Consider the following 24,597-nt stretch of genomic DNA (forward strand, 5'->3'; position numbering starts at 1 on the left):
TCCCTTCCCTTCCCTTCCCTTCCCTTCCCTTCCCTTCCCTTCCCTTCTCTACACTCCCATGCCCTAAATAAACTCACTCTACACTATACTTCAGGGGGAAGGGATGCCTCAGAGGGCCCGCAGAGGCACCCCTCCCACATCACCATACCACGCTCTTCAGAACATACCCTGATCTTTTTATAAAAACACAACACTGACTACATCCAGGTCTACGTAAAAGTAAAATTACCTCTACCCAGAAAAAAGTCAAATGCCTCAACTCAGAATAGAGTAAGATGAAATGAGCAAAATATCTGAGTAAGAAAATATGTATTTATTGCCAAATATTATATAGCACCACACCCAGACTTACAATATCTTTCTGTTGCTATGAATCAGTTTGTAGCTCACTGGGGGATTCCCTGTCCCCTTCCTTTGAACACTTGGATGCTCTTTCCATAGCTATTAGGCCCAGGAAATGCTTCTGAAGCCTGACAGTCACAGCCACACAAGGGATCGCATGAGTCTCTTTTCTCTAAGTGGCAAGGCTGTGCGGTTATTCACTTTGGCAGGATAGACTGGGACCCTCACAGGTTGCCAGGGAAGTGAACAGGACACGGGTGCAGAGGGTGGTCATGTATCCTGCAGGTACCTGGTCAGTGCTCACCTGAGGGTAGCTGACTGCATGACTGAGGGAGGAGAGCCGCTTACTCCAGACAGGATACTGCTCATGCTGAGTTCTGTCTGCTTGGGCGCGTCAGCCTCTCTAGGCCTCTGTGTCCTTTCATGAAATGTGGAGACTGAGATAATCAGGGATCCTCAGCTGCCTCTCAAGGCTGACTTGTCCACTCTAAGTGAGGCTGTGTCTCCGGGCCATGCCTCTCCAGGGTGTGCCAGTCTGTGCTGAGAATCCAAGTTCTGAATCTTGACCTTCTTCATCACCAGGTGCTGAACACCCACCTGCTGGGTCAGCCCATTGCCCATGTCCCAGAAACAGAGCCTCATGATGCCCCATTTCAACGTTAAAGGGTATGTGTGTGTTATGTACTGATTTTGTTTTGTGGGTGTGTAGATGTGTGGATGTGCACATTTGTGGAGGTCAGAGGACAGCTTGCAGGAGATGATTCTCCTTCACTGTGTGGGTCATGGGGAAAGCGCCTTCACCTTCTGAGCCATCTTGCCAGCCCATTATACCCTCTTGCCAGTCCCTAAAATAAGTATTTTCTAACACTGACAGTTTCTAATTGGAGAATGTCACTGCTTCATAGTATTATGCTCAAAACCAGTCTACAGCTGGCCCTCATGGCAAGGGCCTATAATCCCAGCTATTTGGGAAGCTAAGGTAGGATAAGTCGGCTATACTATAGAGCAAGTTCAAGGCCAGCCCCAGCTGTCTGTGAGATCCTGTCTCCAAAGAGGCTGGGTAGAGTTCTCAGTGGACAGAGGTTCCCGCTCCGCAAGCAGAGCACCTGAGCTCCCCCAGCACCTACTGGAAAAGCTGAGCGGGACTCTGCAGCATTGGGGGAGGGGAGGCCAAGACCAAGGCAGGTAGATCTCTGAAAGCTTACTGGTCAGCCGGCCTAGCCAAAACTGTGAATGTCTGGTTCCCTGAAAGACTGTCTTAAGGCAGTAAAACGGAGTGATAGGTGAAGGCTCCATCCTGCTCTGGCTTCAGGGTTTGCACATGTACACACACACGCACACACAAAACTTTAAGAAAGTACTGTGAGGATAAACCTGAGTGGTGCAGTCCTTGCCTGGCACTCGTGGAGCTTTCCATAGTACTACTCAAACTAAATAAACAAGCAGGCCACAGGGAGTACAGCGTATGCCCTGAACTTCTTGTCCCTTCCTGCATTCTCTTCTTAGGGTGTGACAATCCCATTGCTCCTGCTGGACACAAGAGCAGCCCAAGCTCCCCCCACCCTGGTTTACTCTCTCCATTCCTCCACTTTAACTGACAGCGTCATTGCCCTGGTAGGTGTGTGCTATCTCCCAGAGTTCCCTCCTCCGCTCCTTCCCAGGTCTGCTTTTCCTCCTAGTTGTCAGAGTGGTATTTCTTGAATGTAGATCTGATGACAGTCCCCGTTTAACAATGGCCAGTGTCTCATTCCTTTGGATTCCAGGATGTACTCTCTAGCCTGGTTTTAAAAGCTTCATCCCAGGCTGGAGAGATGGCTCAGCCGTTAAAGGCTAGGCTCACAACCAAAAGCTTCGTCCCTCTAACCCCGTGTCTCCTGCTTTCTGTCTTGTTTCTTCTGTGTCAAAATATAGCTCCCCACACCCTCCCTGTTCTCTCAGACCCCTGATGTGAACATGCCGCCTCCTCTGCCTCAGGACTCTTCATACATTTCATATCCATTGTGAGTCAGAGCATGCATCTCCTGCAGGAAAGCTGAGGTATGAAGATGTGGTTCATTGTTTCTTACTTGGTGACTAACAAGATAACTATGTCTCATGTGGTACTTGTCTTTTGGTTTGCGATTATTTCCACAAATTTCCCTTCAGGGCTGTAGTGGGTTCCCTCTCAGTGTCCTGTCCGCCCTCGGTTCTTGTCACCTGGGAAGTGCTCATTACTTGTTTAATGACTGTTGAGCAAATGAATCTCCGCTCATAATTGTGAGTACAGTTCTGAAATCTAGGGTCATAAACTGTTGCTTATAAAACAAAGAGAAGTAGAGGAATCTGGCAACTTAACAAAACAGGAAAAAATGTAGTCTTGCCTCTGGCAGGACTCAGTGCCGCTGCCCAGGGATGTCATCAGTGGTGGACAGCGACAGCGAAGTCTCGGCTCTGACTTCTGCAGTTGCATGTGATCCCCACAGCGCTGCCTTATGCCCGCTGGTAAGGGAGCAAACCCCGGGCCTCATGGTTTGTACTGGTTGTCTGAGGAAAGGCTAGGTCTCCTACAGCTTACAGACAGACAGAGGAAGCCTCTGTTTCCTGGAAGTCATGCAAACACCTGCCTCATGGTCTCTACTGAGTGATGTATGCTGTCATATGTTTTAGCCAACCTTAGGAGCCAGGAGTGGCCACTTTTTTATATGGGGAAATTATGGTCATTTTGATTTCAGAATGATTGGTTAAACCATCCAGCATACATTAGGAATAAATACTCTGTGAGGCTGAAGCTATCTCAAGCCGATTTGGGGGTTTTGGTTGGGGATAAATGAGATGGAATGAATACCACCAAAACTAGCCAGAAGGATGACTTATGCAAAGAAGATTGATATTGTCAAAAGAAGGAGCCAAAAAGTCGCAGGAAGAACGTGACAACTGCTCACCATAGATGACTTCAGAGTCTTGGGGTCATAATTCAATAATCATTTCTGAAAAAAACTTTTTTACATGGCCAGGAAGGGGCTTCTCTAGGGAAGCTAGAGTCCTAACAAGTCAGGCTGGATAAGCTGGCTGAGGTGGAGCCTATAAGCCCAGCGTGTGGGATACATAGGCAGGAAAATCGCTTCAAGTTCCAGGCTGGCCTTGGCTGCGTAGCAAGGACCGTACATGTAAACCAAGCAGTCCTCACGCCTGGGTAGGGAGGTCCCTGAGGAGAGTCCTGTGCTCTTGTTCCACAGTGGGAGATGAAGGTCTCCTCAGGCTGGTTTGCTAGAGGGGGCAGCTGGGTGGCAGCAGGCTCGCTCTACCACAGCTCGCTCATTCAGGTCACTCCGTGACATGTCGTCACTCCGTGACACATCAGTTCCCACGAGATAAACAAATACCAAGCATCTGAAGGACAAGTATATAAAAATTGTCTTATGGTAAATTGTGGTTATCTTAATTTTAAAAATGGTCCGTTCAACCATCATGTATATTTATATACAAATACATTTATACATAGGAAGAGAGAGGGACATTGTTTTTAAATATTATGAAAGAAAGGTGACAGCTTAGTTGAAAGAAATTTGGGCTCTTGAGTGTTCGTCTTGTCGCTAGAGTTTTACCACAGTGCAGCATCTGTTTAATAGTAAGTGTGTTGTACGTTTCAGTGTGTGGTAACGAGAATGACTTCACAACCACTCCGTCTGCTCTGGTGTGGTTTATGATGCCATCTGGATTCTTTGGTGGGATTATTTTCCATCTAAATCACTGTAAATTTCTATTTCATTTTCACAAATCTGAAGCCAGATCTGTTTGTGGTTTTGGCAGTGATGTAATTCTGGAACATACTGTGGCTGCTCAGAGTTGTCATGTACTATCAGTATTTGACCCTGGGTGTCACATCCTGTCAGACACACTGGAGACCTAGAACAAAAAAAGATACACTTCTCCACTTGAAGACTTTACACCTCAGCATCTCCTACCATCTCGACCCTCACATTTGATCATATGTTGGTTGAGACGGGTGGAGAGGCATGCAGGGGGTGCCTCTGGAGAGTCCCGCCCAAACTCTGCCCTCCTGTGTCTTTGTCCTGTGTCAGTTCTGCACTATTGGTTGAATTCACCAGTCCCATCTGCCACTGTCAGCAGTGACAGGCCCCACCCTCAGACCCTAAGAGCCTCAGTTAGGAGGTTCAAACAGTGTTTTGCTGATGTATGCTTTTTGTTCCTGTGTGGCAGAGAAAGAGAACAAGCCTCACTTCCTTGGCTGACAGTGTAAAAGTGAGCAGATTATATTTCACAGCATTTCTGTATTCGGGGTGTCTTAGTTAGGGTTGTACTGCTGTGAACAGACACCATGATCAAGACAACTCTTATAAGAACAGCGTTTAGGTGCTGGAGAGATGGCACAGAGGTTAAAGACTATTGACTGCTATTCCAGAGGTCCTGAGTTCAATTCCCAGCAACCACATGGTGGCTTACAACCATCTGCAATGAAATCTAATGCCCTCTTCTGGTGTGTCTGAAGAGAGCAATGGTATATATATATATGAAAAAAAAGAAAGAAAAAAAAAGAACAGCGTTTAATTGGAGCTGGCTTATCGGTTCATAGGTTCAGTTCATTATCATCAAGGCAGGAACATGGAAGCATCCAGGCAGGCATAGTGCAGGAGGAGCTGAGAGTTCTACATCTTCATCTGAAGGCTGTTAGCAGAATACTGGCTTCCAAACAGCTAAAGTGAGAGTCCTAAGCCCACACCCACAGTGACACATCTACTCCAACAAGGACACACCTCCTAATAGTGCCACTCTCTGAGCTAAGCATATATAAACCATCACAGAGGTGTACACAGCAAACTGTACAGAGAGAGATGAAACACCTAAGGGCTTCCTTTCTCAGATCCCCACAGCCACTGGCTGCCAGTCTAGAGCAACACCAAAATTGCAGGACTCTCTTGAAGAAATGCAGGGTCTGGAAGTCAACAAAATCTGAAGATTTCAAGGTCCTATGCATTTCCTCCCAGAGCCTTGGAGGTCTGAGGGTGGGGCCTGTCACTGCTGACAGTGGTAGATGGGACTGGTGAATTCAACCAATAGTGTAGAACTGACACAGGACAAAGACATAGGAGGGCAGAGTTCTCATACACAGAGAGCGAGAGATTTGTAGGCTTTTGGCCTGTAGGCTTTTGGCCATCAGTATATAAATATAAGGTGAATTGAAGAACAAAGAACCTGGGGCAGTGGTGCACACCTTTAGTCCCAGAACTCAGGGGTCAGGATGGGGAATAGGGAGAGGGCTAAAGAAAGGTGATCTCTGAGTTTGTGGCCAGCCTGGTCTACAGAGTGAGTTCCAGGACAGCCAGGGCTACACAGAGAAACCCTGTCTCAAAAAGCAAAAGGAAGAGGAAAAGAAATGGAAAGGAGAAGAAAAAGGGAAAAAGAAGGAAAAAGGAAAAAAGGAAAGGAAGAAAAACAAAGAAAAGGAAATGGCCAGGCTGTACACTAGGACAGTAGGATGTATAACCTCCGTGTGGAGATGGTGTAGTTTCTAAAGTATTAGGGAAGTGTTTCTAACATCTCGTCAGCAAGGCACGGGGATCCAAGAAACACCCATACAAAGGACCACTCCACATATATCAGGGCATCTGAAAGTCTGGGCCCAGGTCCTGACACTGTCTCCTTGAGAAAGGGTAGACTCCTCAAATGTGAAGTGAAGAGTTTGGAGCTGTTGGTCTCTTCGGCCCCAGGATGATCATGAAGAGGTAGAGTCATCCTCCTCACCATCTTGAGCATAGACCACAGACTGAACATGTAGAAACTGTAATGACAGTTTTCTGTATGCATGGTTGGACACTGTCCTCTGGACACACCATGGCCGTTGTCCTCTTGAACTCTCAGGAGTTGTGATTACCCACAAGAGACCTGCACAGGATGGTGTCTACTAACATTAGGTCTGAGAGGTGAGGAAAGGGCTCCTAAGGCAGTGCACACCAGAAGGCTGAGGCTCCCCCTTCCCTAAAAACATAGAAGAGGATAGGGAGACATTTTATTCAGTGGTATATTGCCCAATGCTACTGTAGATAGCCTCTCACCCAGACTACTGTAAGTTCACTTACATTCATTAGTTCTCCAAACTAAACTTGGGCAGAATAATTTCTTCCATCTGTCGTTGACACCTTATCTGGGGTAGAAGATGCATGTTCACGTCACCCCAGGAAAAGTTCCTACAATAATACAGTAAATGTTTGCCAAGATTAAAATTTGGGAGATACCAGACTAGGCCCTAGTATTACAGCAGTAGAAAAAAATAAAATTCTCTCAAGCTGCACTCTGGTAAGAGAGGCAGAGAGTCAAACACATAAATCAACAGGTTAAGTTGGTACCAATAATTGCTGTGAAGACCATGAAGCAGAGCATTGGTGGAGGGCGCTGTCTGTCCCCTGAACAGATATTGTTCAGTTGGGAACTGATCTGAAGGACAAAGCTAACTGTGAGACTGTCTGGGGACAGGGCTGACATGGTGAGATGGAGCAGAGGAAGAGGTCTTCAGAAAGAAGTGTGACACAGGCTGTGGACTGTTGAGTGAGCAAGGAAGGATAAGAGACACACTGGTACCAGATTAATGGGAGCCTACAGGGAGCTTGGACCTTATCCCAAGTGCAGGAAAATCTGGGCGATTTTATGCAGGAAAATGAAAGGATCTGCTTTCTATTATCAAAAGATGAGTCTTGGCTATTCTGTAGAGAATAAATTACATGAGAATAAAAGTAGGGAAGAGACCATTACGAAGCTGTGGGAGTAGCGGCCAAGGTGAAGGATGGTGATGACTTGAGCCAGGGAGTAGCAGAGACATTTGAGATCAGCGAAAAGCTATGGGCCTGTAGAATGAGGTTTCAGAAAGATATATGTGGTCTAACCCATCTCTCCATGAAGCTCTGCCAGACCCAACATAAATCTTCATTTCCCTACAGGAAGCTAACTCGTGATAGGTCCTATCTGAAGTGGAAATGTAAGGGTTCTTTGGAGAATCCGTTGTGTTAGATAGCGTTTTGCTGGTGCAAACATGTGAAGGAGTATTTTCCTGAAGTGGACACAGGTGAAAGGCAGACTCGTGAAGGAACGTTTCCCTGAAGCAGACACAGGAGAAAGGTTGTTCTGCTAAAGCTAGCATATGAAAGGACCCGTGATGAAGGATTCTTTGCTAAGGACACACATGTGTTGGTCTGCCTTACATTTACATAGTTGAGCTGCATTTGTCAGGACTCCATAGAGAGAATCGCACCAAAAACCTTCTGGTGGTGTGCCAGAACTTTTTGCCTCTCCCCTGAGCTCATGCTGATTGGCAGAGTGATGTCAGCTGAGACAGACGTTGTGCTGCCACAGACGAGCTGGGTTCACCTGAAAGGAGGGCTAGAAATGAAAAAGAGATGGAGGGGTGAGAGAAACGTGGAGCCAAGACAAAGTTTTCTGATTAAGTCTAGTATTCAGCACTTGTATCTATAGGGGAAGCCCACTGAACCCATCCTTTGTTTCAGCTGGACTATGTCACAAGGCACGCTCAGCGGGCAGTCTATTCTAAGTTCTTGTAGGAAGTTGTATGTGCAGCCAGGCAGATGACTCCACCTAGGTCCTATTGTGGTAAACAAGGTCTATTCAGCCTGCTCAAGGCTGGGAAGGGCACAGTGCTAAGTAAGGCAAGACTCATGTGATGTTTGGAGGGACTATGAAAGGACTCCATGGACTGTGATGTGGGGGTGGGGACTGCGCTAGGCTTGCTTACAGAGCTTGTTGGTCTCCGGTCTTCGCTGATCTTCACTTCCCTGAGAGAGGCACAACTGAGAACTTCTGGCATTCCTCCTGGTCCCTCCTGCTGACTCGTGCCAAGGCTGAGGCCTGGCTGACTCTGCTAGGTAGTGCCATCGCTGCTGATTCCTGTTTGCTATTCCAACTCTACCGAACTAGACTACTGGTGTGTCCATGAAGTGTTTGCAGGTAGATAGAGCTGCCGCTGCTGACCTGTGAACTGAACTGCCGATTTCCAGACAACACAGACAGGAGTTGTTTCAAAGAATCTTTCTAAACAGGTCCCCTCCCCACTTCCCCTTCCCGAATCCTTTCTTTTCCACTGCCTCTGTTCAGTGGTGGGCTACAAGGGAGGTTAAGGCGGTTAAGAAATAGTATTAACTGGTTTACAGAGTGCGCTCCAGGACAGCCAGAGAAACCCTGTCTCGAAAAGCCAGAAAAAAAAAAAAAGTTTTAGCTGGGCGGTGGTGGCGCACGCCTTTAATCCCAGCACTTAGGAGGCAGAGACAGGCGGATTTCTGAGTTCGAGGCCAGCCTGGTCTACAGAGTGAGTTCCAGGACAGCCAGGGCTGCACAGAGAAACCCTGTCTCAAAAAAACAAAAAACAAACAAACAAACAACAACAACAACAAAGAAATAGTATTAAACTAAGGCTTGAAAAACTAAAGTTACACCTATTGTTCATGCTTTTTGTTTCTGTCCAGAGAAAGGATTTTTGTTCTTATTATTTTTCAATAAGTAATTATTAAATTATTAATAATTAATAATAATAATGCAGGTGCCCAGGTTTACTTTTTGCTTTCTTGATTACCGCTCCCTGTGCATGAATTCTGCCCTCCAAGAATGGGCGCAGTATGTAAGAGCTGAGCACACTCCTGGGTTACACACCACTGACCAGCACTGTCACTAAAGTACATTAGAAATCGAACACTGAGCACACTCGTGGGTTACACACCACTGACCAGCACTGTCACTAAAGTACATTAGAAATCGAACACTGCAGCTTCACCCCACAGGCTTAAAGACAGCTTGAGACCTTTTTTGTTTTTAATTTAGAGGTGTGTGCACACATACACTTGTACATCTGGAGGTCAGACGACAACTTTGCAGAGTTGTTTCTCTTCCTCACTTTTACATGGGTTCTGGAATTGGAATCACCAGGCTTGTGTTAACCACTGTCCACTGCCTGAAGGTTGTACCACCATATCCACACAGGGAATGTATGTCTCTATTTCTCTATGCCCTCAACAACACTGGGTGTCTATTACTGTTCAGCAAGGACTTGAGGAATTACCGTCTTTTCTTGTGTTTCCGTGTTAACTGTCTCCTCTTGTTTGTTGGCTGTTTGTATTTCTTCTATTTGAAATTATCTGTCTGTCTTCTCTATCTTGATATAAAGTTGCTTTACATATTGATTTATCAGCTCTCTTTGTATATATCAGCATGTTGTACTTGGCCTGTAATATGTTTTATGGAAGATCTCTTCCGACTTAGTGACAAAATGGACTTTGCTTTTTAAATTGCCTTTAGGAACCTCTCCCTCATAACCTGATGTTGTAAGGTTAGATGAAACATGTAATAAGCTTTGCAACTCAAAGTATTCAAGATGAAAATTAAAAATGAAATATGCTAACTGTCTAAATTGAGTATTAGCTTGATTTATTTGGGTCTCTGGTGTTTCCTTCTAGTACCCCAAATACCACCTTCACCGAATTCCAAGAAGCCGTGAGGTTCGGCAGTCCTGGCTCTCCTCCGTGTTCACAACCTTGTACTCCATGTGGTTTTCCTTCCCACTGGTTCACCGAATAAAGCCAGATTTGGTATGTAAGCCTGTCCCTTAAGACAGGGAAAGTCATTCTCACATAGCTGTCAACTGATAATAAGGTCTATTGCTTTATTCAACAGCATCCGTTTGTCAATGAGCCAGGGCCTTTTAGAGAAATGCTAGAATTTATAGTTTATATGCAGTTTTCTGCCTTTCTAGCTTTAGTTTGAACTCAGTTTGTCCTCATCCTAACAAATAAATGCTAACAGTGTTTTTACTAATGCTTGTGGCTGTTCACCGTGGTTCCTAACCAACCAGCCTGTGCGAGTCAGCCAGCAAATAGTTGACTCTTTTTCAATCTCAATCGTCTTTTTGCTATTTGTTAAGACTTTTTTACCAAATATGGTATGTGGCAGTCTGGATTTTATACATATTCAAGTGTTCATGGGAAAGGAGGACAGAAAATAAAAAGACACAAGCTAAATACTTTTCTCTTGTATCACTGCATTCTTCGTGTCTGTAAAAGTCTTGCACTGTCTTGCAGTCCTTGTGGTAAAGTTGCAGTATTAGTTGCAAATGTGTGGCAGCAGACACTGCAGACCGGTGGGTGTGCGTCCCAATGCTATGTATGGCTATTAAATTATACTCGTTCCTGTAGGCAGAATCCATTAACTACTGAAGCCTGAAAGGAAACTCTGCACTTGATTCCCAGATAGAGAACCCTGGCGAGGGATATATTATTCTTATGAATAGTAGAGCCAAAATGTATTTAGCTCCAATGATTTAGCAATTTCTCTATTAGTTGCCCTTCATCAGCTAGATTGTAGTTCAAACCCTCATAATGGAGAACAGTTCAAAACCCTTTATTCTTTACATGAATATTTCTCTATGAGTTTTTTTTTAAATAGCATTTACATACCATAAAATGTCCAGCTCCTAAGTGTACCACAAGTATAAGTTTGACCACATACCTAATAATATATAAGAACTTTCCATGATCTCAGAATGTTTTCTCTGGCTTCTTCAGCCAACCCAAGACCCCAAGAAATCACTGCTATTTTCTGATTTATACCACCACAGATTAATTCTATCATATTTCTTTTTCAAAAAGTTTATTTTTATTTTATGTGTGTGTGTGTTTTGCCTGCATGTATGTCTGTGTACCATGTGCATGCCTGGTACCCAAGGAGGCCAGAAGAGGCATCGGATCCCCTGGGACTGAAATAGCAGAGGGTTGTTAGCTACCATGTGGGTGCTGGGATTTGAACCTAGGTCCTCTAGAAGACCAGCCAGTATCCTTAACCATGAGTCACCCCCAAGTCCCCTCAAATTTTTGTCAAAATAAGTTTAACTCATAGTCTTCAACTACATTGTTAGCAATATCTTTTTTAAAGATTATTGTTGGGCTCAAATGCTTAATTTATTTTTAATCTCAGGAGACAAGTAGAAGGGGGAAAGGGGTCATTTTACTTTACTTATTTTAAGAAGTGTTAGGTATTTTTTACCTGATATTACACATAAGCCAGACTAAGTACTTTTTGGTAAGCTAAAAGCAGCATCTTTAGGTAACAGGGAATCCTAATTAAAGTGGCTTAGTCAAGAGCAGAGCAAACGCCTGCTTCCTTGCCTTGAGTCTTGTCTGTAACACACTAATGCGTAAAAACTGAAACATGAGTGAGTCTTGCTTTGTTCTGACAGTGAAGAGAATTTTTCCCAGTGTAAAAACATACTCATAGAACCAATTGCATAAATCTAAGTATAAAGCCGTTCTTTGGAGCTGGAGGGATGGTACAGTGGTTAGAGCACTTACTAGTTCCCAGAGGACCTGAGGTTGATTCCCTGCACCTACATGATGGCTCACAACCATCTGTAACTCTAGATCCAGGGGATCTGATGCTCCTTTGTGCCTCTGAGAGCACCAGGCATGCACGTAGTGCACAGACAGAGGTGCAGGCATGGTACCCATAAACAGAAAACCAGGTTAAATTGAGTTTAATGAAAGAAGCCCACTCGTGTAGATTTCAAGGTGGCATTTCTCATCTTTGTGAAAAGTTAAACATTGCTAATTAAGTCCAATCATATATCTATTTTAAATTAATTAGTTATCTATTTTCTGTATATGGATGTTTTGTTTGCACACCAGATTCCATGGGACTGCAGTTACAGCTGGTTATGAGCCTCCTCGTGGGTGCTGGGCATTGAATTCAGACTTCTGGAAGATCAGCTAATGCCCTTACCCCTGAGCCACCTCTGCAGCCCCTCCAGTCATGTCTTGAAAAGGGAAAAATAGTGATTATATTTACTAATCTAAAATTGCTATTTTTTTAAAAAAGTACTGGACTGGGCATGGTGATACACATGGTTAATCCTAGCACTTAGGAAGCTGCGGCAGGAGGATCTCGATGAGCTCAAGCCCAGCTGGACTATATATCAAGTCCTAGGACAGCTAGGACAAGAGAGAGAGGGGGGGGGGCCCGAGGCCCTGTCTCTAAACTAACAAACAGATAATATTCACTTTACTGTAATCTAGTTTTATGTAAATCAGGATCGACTGTCAGTAAAAGTAATCTGTCACCTTTTATAATCTGGATCCTGGTTCATGAGTTAAATCCCAGGACGTACTATAAAGCCAGGAGGCATTTGTTCTGTAATAAACAGGGCCGGCTATTATTGGTTAGAAGCCTTTCAGGTGAGCTGATAATCTGCCCTTTCTCCCATCTTAGTTTCAGTAAAGATGACTTTTGTTACAGGGATGCCCTTTTTGGGGATTCTGCAGACATGCCGTCAGAGTACCCTCTCTCCTGTGCTGTTAGCATTTGTGGGTTGTGTTTGCTCCACATTCTGTGGATTTCTGATGTGATTTTTGAAAATTATCTATGTAAAGTAACCTGGACTTTTGCCTGTTAACTACTCGAAGCTGTTTCTAGTTAAAGTATCTTGAAAACACCTTAACAATAAACTCAGAGTTATGAATTTGCTATCTGGCCCTTAACTCACAGGCTTAATCATCTCAGATCAGTTTGTAATGACATTTATAGAAGGGCTGGGTCCAGGCGTTGTACTTTTAAATTTTTCGTATCAATAAAAGAAATTTATACCAATGAAAACCTTGATTCTGTATCAAAATAAATTCTGTACCAAAATGAGAAATTATGACTTCAATTTAGTAATTATTGTAAAGATTTCTACCAAATGAGATTATGGCTACACGATCAATTCTAGCTATTTCCTCCTTGTTCCAATTATGACCATTTCTAAATTCCCCAGAAAGACAACTTAGAATAACCACCTCCAGAACCCCAACTCCAGGGAACTGGGGACTCTTCATAATTACTTTCAGCTGAATATGGGCATTGAGAGATCTTTGAAGAGGGGGTCCCAGCACTTGGGAGACAGAAGCAGGCCGATTTCTGAGTTTGAGGCTAGCCTGGTCTCCAGAGTGAGTTCCAAGACAGCCAGGGCTACACAGAGAAACCCTGTCTCAAAAAAACCAAAAAAAAAAAAAAAACAAAACAAAAAAAAACCTGATTCACAGCAGGGCAGTGGTGGTGTGCGCCTTTAATCCCAGCACTTGGGAGGGAGAAGCAGGCGGATTTCTGAGTTTGAGGCCAGCTGGGTCTACAAAGTGAGTTCCAGGACAGCCAAGGCTACACAGAGAAACCCTGTCTTGAAAAACGACAACAACAACAAAATTGATTCACACTTCTATCTATACCTGCTTATAAGCAGGCAGCTTGTCAAACCAGGATCCAAACCCAAACTTCCCATGGAGCCCACGTTAGACAGAATTTGAGTATCCTGTGAGACCCATCAGAGCAACATGTCTTTATACCATCTTTAAAGCAATTAGTTCAACCTTTCACTAATATCTGCCTATAGGAAGCAGGTAGTTTTTACTTGTTAAGCTCTCTGTCTAGAGCAGCCATCCTGTCATACCATCTATCCGTTGGGCTCTCTACCTCGAGTCACAGACATTATTATAATACTTGTTTATAGCGGGTAATTATCACTGTCCTCGCTATTTGGAGTCAGTGACTAATTTTCCCTATCTTAGTTCCAAACCATGGGCAAAATTCCCACGTGATTCAGACAAAATCTGTATATAAATCTATCCTAAAATCCCAATTTTATAAATTCACAGTTCAATCAATATCTGCCCCAAGACGTAGGCAGCTTCCACTCTGCAGCTCTCTGACTCAGAGCAGCCATCTTGTCTCTTTTCACAGCAGGGAACCTCAGAGCCCTCTTTGTTTCAAGGTTCCTGTGCTTGAGTCATGTGACTTGACTTGGCTCCACTCCGCTCACCAAACCTCCAAATTTCTAACTCTCAGGCTAAGAATCTTACATTTCTAGTGGATTCTTGCCTCCCACATTGGATGTCATCTGTTGTGTGAAATATTAAAAAAGCAATTTTATTGTGAAGCATCTTTATTGTGAAGATAGAATCTGAACCAACACCAGGAACAACTACAGCCATGTTGAGTGTGCTCTAACAGGCCTCAGAACAAAGCCAGCAAGTCAGCGTGAGAGAAGATGGAGCACAGAGCATTCGGTCACTCAGAGACTTGCTATGCTAACAGCTGCACCAAGGCGCCCACGTTCCCAACTGCACCAGATTTGATTATCAAATAAAATAAATTATAGTAAAATACCTTTTATTGTTTGTTTGTTTGTTTTTCAAGACAGGATTTCTCTGTGTAGCACTGACTATCCTGAAATTTGCTCTGTAGACCAGGCTGGCCTCAAACTTAGACCCCACCCCCCCTACTCTCCAGTGCTGAGATCAAAGGCATGTACCACCACTGCCTGAGTTATAGTCAAATCTTAATTTTCTGTTATTTAATACCTGTAATTGGCAACTTTTGCCTGTATAGTTTGTTGACAGACACTAACGTGAACTACAAAGCAGATGATCTTCTCTTGCTCTGTGTAGGAATCAGAATTCATTCCTGTGCTATGTATGTGTATGATATGCCAATGAGCTGGACATATTTACAAACCGAGAAATAACATATATGCCATTTCATGGGCAGCTTCAGTTTATCATTTGGATTTGACTTTTTAAAATCTAAATTAAAAATTTTATATTTTGCCTGGCGGTGGTGGCACACCACCAGCACTTGGGAGGCAGAGGCAGGCGGATTTCTGAGTTCGAGGCCAGCCTGGTCTACAGAGTAAGTTCCAGGACAGCCAGGGCTACACAGAGAAACCCTGTCTCGAAAAAACAAAAAAAAAATTTAGATTTTATAAAAAATTATAAAAGATAATACGTTTGCTGCTACATTTAAGAATGTTATTTAAAATCAAATTTGGAAGATCTCTAGGTATGTATTTTAGAATGCTTTGAACCGTAGCCAGGCGGTCACCAAATGAACGATACTGCTTAAGGGGCTGGAGTGATGGCTCAGCAGTTTTGAGGACTGGTTTCTCTTCCTGGGGACAAGGGTTCCATTCCCAGCACCCACATGATGGTAAATCCAGCTACCAGTGACCCCCAAAGACCTTCTGGTTCTGGCTTTCCAGATCTAGAGTTATTGCTGCACCCAGCTTTTAAAAATGGGTTCTAAGACGCAAACACGTCTCCTGCTTCCAACGCAGGCACTTGCTGACTGAGCCGTTCCCCAGCTCAGTTACTTTCTGGACATATTGTCTCTCCATAAAATAAATAGTAAGAGTGAGCTTTCTCCGGCTGGAGAGATGGCTCAGTGGTTAAGAGCACTGACTGCACTTCCAGAGGTCCTGAGTTCAAATCCCAGCAACCACATGGTGGCTCACAACCATCTGTAATGAGATCTGATGCCCTCTTCTGGTGTGTCTGAAGACAGCTACAGTGTGCTCATATACATAAAATAAATAAATCTTAAAAAAAAAAGAAAGAAAGAAAAAAGAGTGAGCTTTCTCGGTTTATATTATAGCCCAGTTAAGTGTCTGCTTTCAAAATAGATTTAACATTGCCCTAACAACATAATAACAGTACAGAATTCAAAATTAACTGCCAGATATATGTGTTAAAATATAAGTTTTTAAATGGACATAAATCGAAAGGTTAAAGAAGCCAGGCACAGTACCACATACCACTGAGTTAGCCTCAGCTTCTTAGGGTGCTGGGGTGAGAGGACCACTTTAGTCTAGTTCAAGGCTAGTCTAGGCAATGAAATTAACAACAGCAAAAACCTCAATAAAATTAAATATATCATTAATGTGGGGTTTGGGGAGATGGCTTCCTCTATGAGCATTACAACCTCAGTTCAGATCCCCAGCACCCATGAATAAGCCTGCCATGATGACATGTGACTGTAATCCCACCACAGGCAGAAGTGGGCAGATCCCTAGAACTCAGTAGCCAGCCAGTCTAGCAGAATTGCTGAGTTCCTGGTTCAGTAGGAGACTCTGCCTCAAAAACTAAGATGCACAGGCTGGGGAACCGCTCGTGTGGTGAAGGGCCTGCTGCACCAGGGTGGGAATTCCCAGTACTCATATAAAAGCCAGGTATACATGTCTAAAACCTAGCACTGGACCGGACATAGGTGGGGAGGCAGAATCCGGCAGATTGCATTGACCTCTGACCTCCACATGCACACTCAAATGTACAAGCACACATGAACATGTGCACACATGGAGAAGAATTATTAAGGAGGAGTAGTCACAGAATTCTACAAATGAATTGACTTGGAAAATTAAACGAGTTAAACATTTCTGGTTTCTAATTATAAAGACAATTCTGGGCTGTACTGTTCCATCTCTCTTCTTGAGAAGACATTTTTTTTTTACATTGGCATACAAAGTAACGACTTTGATGATTACATTGTGTCTATCCTTATTGTTCTCCTGTTCATTTTCACACCTTCCCTATTTCCCTACATCCTTCCTCCCCCAGGACTCCCTTCCTATGTTCATATCATATGTGTATGAAATTCTGCATGAGAGAAAACATGATAGTTTTCCGTTCCCCCATTACATTCTCTTGCTCCCCTCCCCCCTTCCCTTAGATCCCGTACCCCTCCTACTTTCATGTCATATATATACATATGCATATATATGGACATATGGATTTAATATATAGTCCACATACTTCCAATATTTGTCTGCGATATTACTTTGCTTAGCATGATAATGACCAGTTCCATCCCTTTCTTGAAAATGACATAATTTCACTTTTTTTTTCTAAGATGGGTTCTAAGCTGGCCCATAGCACAGGCTGGCCTTAAACTTTCTATGTAGTAGAAAGTAACCTCAAACTCCTGATCTTCCTGCCCCTGCCTCCTACATGCTGGTATGCCAGGCATTCCCCTCCATACCTGGCTCTGTTTAATTTTTTTATTACCACAGAGCAACACTCCTGAGTGCCTATATATCGTGTTTCTTTATCCATTCATCTGGAGAAGGACACAGTTGTCTATCCTGTGAATAGTGAAGCAATGAACATAGATGTGCATGCATTTCTGTGGCATCCCAACATGCATCTCTTGGCAGAGATAGCATAGATACCCAGGAGTGATGTTGCCAGATCTTTGTGTGCGTGCGTGTGCATGTGCATGTGTGTGTGTGTGATTTTTTTGAGACAGGTTTCTCTTTGTAACCACCCTGACTGTCCTGGATTCTCTCTGTAGACCAGGCTGGCCTCAAACTCACAGAGATCTGCCTGCCACTGCCTTCTAACTGCTAGGATTAAAGGCGTGCGCCACCAAGCCCAGCTGCTGGATAGCGTAGTAGCTCTCTTTGAGTACTTGAGACTCTCCATATTGACTTCACAGTGTCTGTGCTATTGTGCATTGCCACATGGGTTCTGCCATGATCTTTCTGCCTGCTGTCTTTATGATGTTTAGCTCAATAGCTCCATCATGCTCAGGGAACTGTTCTGGTTTTTAGTTTATTGAGGTTTGCTGTAAGATCCAAAATATAATTGCATGGATAGTTCATGGATGTTTGAAAAGGGTATGTGCCCTATCCTGCTGTTTTATGGAATATTCCTAATTTCTACATTGGTTGATGATACCGTTGAAGTTTTTCTATGTTTACTGATTTTCTTTTTTTTTTTTTAAAGATTTATTTATTTATTATATATGAATACACTGTAGCTGTCTTCAGACACACCAGAAGAGGGCATCAGATCCCATTACAGATGGTTGTGAGCCACCATGTGGTTGCTGGGATTTGAACTCAGGACCTCTGGAAGTGCAGTCAGTGCTCTTAACCACTGAGCCATCTCTCCAGCCCATTTACTGATTTTCTAATGGTTCTATTTATTGCTAAAAGGGGCACACATACCTTATGACCCTTCTAAACACCCCCATAGATGTTACTTAGCATTTTATAATCTCCTCTCTCTTCCTTTCCCTAAAGTGATCGACATAATTGATCCTGTATTAAAATCCCTGTGAGTTTACTGTTTTGTGTCTCAAAGCCCAACAATTCCTTTTGCTGTTTCACCCTTAGTTTTTCCTACAAGTAAGAATATTTGAGTCACATTCTCTGGTAAATATACTCTTGAAGACAATTGGTCTGTTTCAAACACGGGAATGGAAACGTTCACTCTGCATGGTTGCTGGTCATTAAAGGACGGCTTGTGTTGGAGATGGGGCAGAGTCTGTGGAGCTCTTGAGGGTAAAGGGCAAGTGCTTTCCAGTTTCCCATGGCCTCTTCCTAGCACAGTGCTTTCATGCTTGTGGGGTGACTGAAAATGAATGAAGGTTGGATGATGTGAGTCACCCTCAAAACAAAGACACCCACTCCGCTTGGCTTGTCTCAGGCCTGCGAGGCCTGCTGTTTGATGACTGGCTGGCTTTACTCCAGCCTGGCCATCGTCAAATAAGGCACTCAAAGAAAGAATTTTACATACCAGATCGAACCCTAATTTAACTTTTAATCAAGCAAAAAGTATTCTAGATTTTTCAGTTTGTGACACTCAGGCAGAAATAGATCGTTCGATCTTAATGCTCTGCCTCCTTTCCTGAGACTTAACTCACTGTGACTAACATACATGTACTGATTTATCTACACTCATGTTGTGAATGAAAGAAGCCCATTATTTTACTTAGACATTCTTGCCCCAGTATCGAATTCAGTTTGAGTTAAGGAAGTCTTTGGCCATGACAAGTTGCTGACAAGCACAGAGGGTTATTGTCCATAAGTAGAATGCTATGATTTTTTTTTAAGATTTTATTTATTTATTTATTTATTTATCTATCTATTTATACTTTTACTCTCTTCAGACACTTCTGAAGAGGGCATCAGATCCCATTACAGATGGTTGTGAGCCACCATGTGGTTGTTGAGACTTGAACTCGGGACCTCTGGAAGAGCAGTCGGTGCTCTTAACCACTGAGCCATCTCTCCAGCTCTGCTTTTATTTATTTATTTATTTATTTTTTTATTTAGTTAAGCCCATGTGCCTGACAGGCGAGAAGAGTGGCAGCTCAGAGCGGGATGCTTGTCTGCCTTACCTGCTTGCCTGTCTGTGAGTGAAGCTAACTAAGAGTAAGACTTTTGAAGCCCAATCCAAACAGAAACAGTTTTATCCCGCTGTCTCCTGCTTTGTGTGCTAGCTGAATGAGATCGTTTTGAGAACCATTTGTTTGGTCCTCTTCAGTTGCTTTTCCTCCCCTGCCCAGTTCTCTGTAATACATTAAGATGATAATATTCCTCTCTCCCTGCTGGCTGTCCGACACATATGCAACCTTCCTATATACACATGTTCCTAACAAGTTCCCTGGTGAGCAGAGGCCACTGGATGCATGGACCCTCTCAAATATCTGGTTCCTTTGGATTAACAGATTCATAGTTGAGTTACGGACCATACCGCTGACATTCTGGCTGGGTGACTGTCTGTAGCCACTTCTGCCCACACATCAAGTATGTAATTTAAACTCACAACTTCTGTTTCACATTGTGAGAGGGCTCAGAACAGAATCGGTGTCCGTTGACAATTAGCGGCTGCTTTGAACTGTTCTTGCTTTCCCTAGTCAAGGAAGGACTCCGAGGTTTGAAGTAGGTTTTCTTTCTAAGCTGATCCTTTTTCCACTTGGCAAGCAATGCATCTTTCCTCTGCAGAATCCAGCACGCTGTCGGCCATTTTCAATCCCTTGCTTGCATCTTTCTCTGAGCTGCTGCTCTTCCTGACTGTCAGGCACGTATTAGACATGGGGGCCTGATGGTGCCTCTTCCTTTCAAGGGGAAAGCTAGTGTATTTTCTTACGATAGCAGTACAACTACAGTAGAAAATCCAGCTAAAATTATAAGAAGAAGGGAAGTGTGGAGCTGGAGAGAGCTCAGTGGTTGAGAGAACTGGCTGCTCTTCCTAGCTGAGGGTTCCTGTGAGACAGCTCATCACCACCTGTAACTACTGTTCAAGGCATCTGATGCCTTCTTCTGGCCTCTGCAAGCACCTGCTCACACATGGCGTGTGCAAGTGTGCGCATGCATGCACACACACTGCTTTCCAAGAAGAACAGACGTGTGGCTAGAGACCATGAGCCTGGGAGAGAGCTGGCCTTGCGGACAGGAAGGTGGGAAGTGCTGGTGGCTATTTGAAAGTAGAGTGTGGTTAAGAGGGAGGAAGTATTTGAAAATGACCTTAAATGCACAAGTAATTATTGGAAGCAGTCCGGCTTTCCTCACCTAAAAGGTCCCTGAGAGCTATCAGGTGTATTCATACATAGTTTCAACTCAGGAAGGTGATTCTTTTCCCAGACTTTTAACCATCCGCCTTTGCTCTTAGTTAAGAAGAAGGAAGGGAGCAGGATTGCATAGCTGATGGCAGATGTAGGGGAGCTTCTGGAGGGGCTGGTGCAGACTGTCACCAGAGCCCTATGGAAGCAGAGGGGAACTTGTACCCTTCTGAGGACAGACCATGGCTCTTTAAGGAAGGGTAAAAACAGCACTCAGCCTGGCTACCTGAGAACCCTTTAAGGTGTTCAGAGCATGTTGGAGTTCAGTGAGTACCAGAGGCAGAAGCTGGATAGAAGCAGGATAGGAAAAAGAAACTGCCAGGCACCTACTGCAGCTGTGGTGACTGCTTACAGCTGTGGGTGGAGCTAAGCCAGATAGAAGAGCAGAGTATGTAACTGCTCCTTGGCAAACTGCGGCCTCTGAATTAGTCCCAGGAGTTCCTCTAAGGACTCCTTCCTTCCTTCCTTCCTTCCTTCCTTCCTTCCTTCCTTCCTTCCTTCCTTCCTCCTTCCTTCTGTCAGTTCTTTCTTTTTGATAACACGTTTTTGATGTGTTGGATGTTCTAAACAATAAAAGCAATAAAAAGAGAAGACAGACTGAGTGTGGTGGTGCTCACCTTTCATCCCAGTCACTCTAGAGGCCGGAAGAGGAAGATCACGAACTCCAGGCCAGCCTAGGCTATGGAAGTCCCATCTTTTTAAAAAAAAAAAAAAAAAATTTGACAACCAGCCAGTGCTCTCCAACTGCCTCTGGACACCAAAGACTCTTCTGTTCAGCCTCTGTAACTTCCTGTCTCACTGGAGAAAAGACTCATTCTCACCTAAAAGGTCCATGAGAGCGTCAGCTCTATCCATGTATGCTGTAACATCAGGAAAGGGCACGGTAAAAGCCGTGCTCGACGGTTTGATAGTTGGTGGCTTCTGTCTTTTATTTTCCTGGACTTTTAATGTGATTTGTTGTTATTGGTAGTTTGAGTACAGTGAAGTCTGAGAGTGATGGGTGAGTGTGTGTGTGTGTGTGTTTGTAATGTATATGAAATTAAATCAGCCCTGAAATCTTATCATTCTCAGTTTGAGACTCTACTTGTACCAGGACATTTTATTGTAATTGTGAGCTAAGTTATATCATTATTACTATTATCATCATCATCATCATTATTTGATTTTAGATTCATTTTATATGTGAATGCACACCTCATGAGTGCCTGGAAGTTATAGATTGTTGTGAGCCACCATAGGTACTAGGAATTGAACCCAAGTCCTCTGCAAGAAAAAATACTTTTAACAACTGGGCAATCTCTCCAGCCCCACCAAGCTGTTTCTGTCTTCTGTGGTGACTTTCCTACATGGTCCAAGGAATAACTTGATTTTCCCTAAGACACATGGCAAATAATTACAGGCATACTCTTCAGTAGGATCTTGCAGTCAGAACTGAGGGATGTGGGAAACACCTGAAACCTCGTGGCTCACGGAGAAAGATGCATTAGCATCTTTGATCAAGGTGAGAAAGGCTCAGTGAGAAACAGGCTGGAGGACTATAGCTGATGCTGCGCAGTTCTGAGGAAGGACAAAAGCTCCCTGTGCCCAGGACCTTTGAATTACATAAGGATGGGTTTTGGCTGGTCGCTTTTGGAGAAATGTGGGTACGTGATTTATAAACTTCATGTGTTTACAGTGTCAACATTTCCATAGTCTGCTATGAATAATGAAATCCTACAGCGGAATTGTCTGTAGAATTGCAAAGAACAACAAATCCTATTTGTTAACGCAAGATCACTTTGCCTCCTTATTCTTCCTAAATTCACATTTGAGCCACTTACACAAGTCTTTGACACAAGCAGATTTTAAAATGCATTTACGGTTGATAGTTGGAAAGAGAGGTTTGTTTTTGCTTTTCTGGGCGAAACAATGCCTGTTCTCTAAAGGCAGGTGGCCGCCCAGTGCTTCAGTCAGTTTTGTACACACCGTCAAAGCTGCAGGCGCTGTTTTCACCAAAATCGGTGATAGGAAACTCTTGGGGTGGGGGTGGGGATGCTAGCCAAGGACCCAGTCTGTTCCTGTTGATGGGCTGAGGCGATTTACCCCTCTGTGAGGAAGCAAAGGAGACTTCTGTAAGACAGACTTCCAGGCCTAGAACTCCTTCTCCTCACAGGCTTCATTAGACTCGCCCTTACCTCTTCCTTTTAAGTGTCAGCTTTTCATCCTGTAATTTATATTCCTTACACTTCCCTGTGGTGGAGGAGGGAATGCCGTTGTGACCCCAGGGAGCTTGGTGGGGAGTCAATCTGCAGGAACTCAGTTCCCCGCTGTCCTACCTTAGTTTGTTTGCTTGCTTGCTTATTTGTTTTGGTAAGCCCTGGCTGGCCTGGAACTCACTCTGTAGATCAGGCTGGCCTGAAACTCACAGAGATCCTCCTGCCTCTCCCTTCCAAGCCCTGGGATTACACCAGTCCACCTCCTGCCAACATGGGTCAGCGCTCCTTTCAGCTCTTGTACCTTCTCATTCTTAGATATTGTAGTTAAAGCATGACTGGAGCCATCCTGGACTCTTCCTGGTTTGCTTAAGGAGCACATTTGAAGACTTAGTATCTTTCTGCCCTGGTCTACACAGCACACTCCTGGTCTTCTCTGCTGTCTCGTCATATAGGGCTGTATGGTCTCCTCACTTCTCCGTTACCTTCCAGTCTGTGTTATCTCTTCCTGTCTGTCATCACTCACACTGTCCCACCAGAAAGCATTTTATAGCACCGTGCTTATCCTCTCCCATCTTGTTTCTTCCCAAAGGCCTGGGCTGATTACATCTACCCGATTCCATCTTCCTCTGTTACAGGAAGCCTATTCCCCGCCCCACTTAGGGCTTCTGGGAAATCAACTTTTTTTTTCTTTTTCTTCTTCTTCCTCTTCTTCCTCCTCTTCCTCCTTCCCTTTTTTCCTTTTCCCCTTTTTCTTAATTTTAGACAGAGCCTCACTATATAGTCCCGGCTGGTCTGAAGCTTGTTATTTTAGATCACTGTAGCCTCCAGCTCACAGACATCCACCTGCTTCTGCACGTGCTGGGATTAAAGGCATGTAGCATCGAGCCCAGGTTAACTTTAATTTTCGCCAGTTCTCTTCCTGTTTGCCCTCCCTAACACACCAAATCCTTTAGAGTTTTGTTTTGTTTGGCTTAGTTTTTACCATTTTTCTCCTCCATCAGATCCTCAGGCCCATAGTAGTGTATGACCGTGTTCTAAGCTGAGTTCTAGCTGCTGACTGCGGGAAGCGTATAGATACTGATAAAACTGTACACATTGTAAGCATTAGATAGAATAAGAGCCTGGTTCAATAGGAGTTAGACAAGGCCTTCTCTGTGCTGATTTGTTTGATACAGCGGGTCCTTTTTATTTCCCAAACTAACGCTCATCAGGGTTCTCATCTCTTCCCCAGCCAACTCAGACAGGTGACATCTGGGCCATAGCATGCTGACATGTTCCCTCTGTTCCATGGAGTTTCAGCATGCTGGCATGTTCCCTGTTTTATGGAGTTACAGCATGCTGGCATGTTCCCTCTGTTTCATGGAGTTACAGCAGGCTGGCATGTTCTGTCTGTTTTTTGGAGTTAGTGCCTGCACCTCACAATCACTTTAGGTGCTTCTCACCAGGAAAGATCCCCTGTTTCTGGGTCCTTTGACAAATCTGAGGAGCTTGTGACTGCAGAACAAACATCAGCCAAAGCTACAGAGTAGCTGCCATAATCTAGATTCTTTTCTTCCTTCCTTCCTTCCTTCCTTCCTTCCTTCCCTCCCTCCCTCCCTCCCTCCCTCCCTCCCTCCCTCCCTCCCTGTCCATCTCTCATTCTCTGGGATCCTTCCCTCCTTGCCTGGCATCCATCCCTGGTATCTTTTACTTCTGGTTGTCTCACTTTGTTGATCCCATTGCTAACCTCTGGCTGGCTCCATTCTTGAAGCTCCCTTTTGTAGTCCTTAAGGATAGTAGCAATATAAAGAAGTCTGTGGGGCCTGAGAGATGTTACAGGGGACTAAATACATGCCAATCAGTGAAAGCTGTGGGTTTATTATAC

At 44.1% G+C, this 24,597-nt stretch overlaps 1 protein-coding gene across 1 annotated transcript in view; it reads left to right on the forward strand.

Annotated features, from left to right (window-relative positions):
* Alg14 (ALG14 UDP-N-acetylglucosaminyltransferase subunit) overlaps positions 1–24,597 on the forward strand; it is a 78,091-nt gene that overhangs the window by 22,481 nt on the left and 31,013 nt on the right. Inside the window, exon 3 of the mRNA XM_028752196.1 lies at positions 9,795–9,926. Coding sequence (XP_028608029.1) covers positions 9,795–9,926 — 132 coding nt within the window. The remainder of the gene's footprint in view (positions 1–9,794; positions 9,927–24,597) is intronic.

This window comes from Grammomys surdaster, unplaced genomic scaffold (genome assembly GCF_004785775.1).
Source record: "Grammomys surdaster isolate TR1022 unplaced genomic scaffold, NIH_TR_1.0 125881, whole genome shotgun sequence".
Taxonomy (NCBI): domain Eukaryota; kingdom Metazoa; phylum Chordata; class Mammalia; order Rodentia; family Muridae; genus Grammomys; species Grammomys surdaster.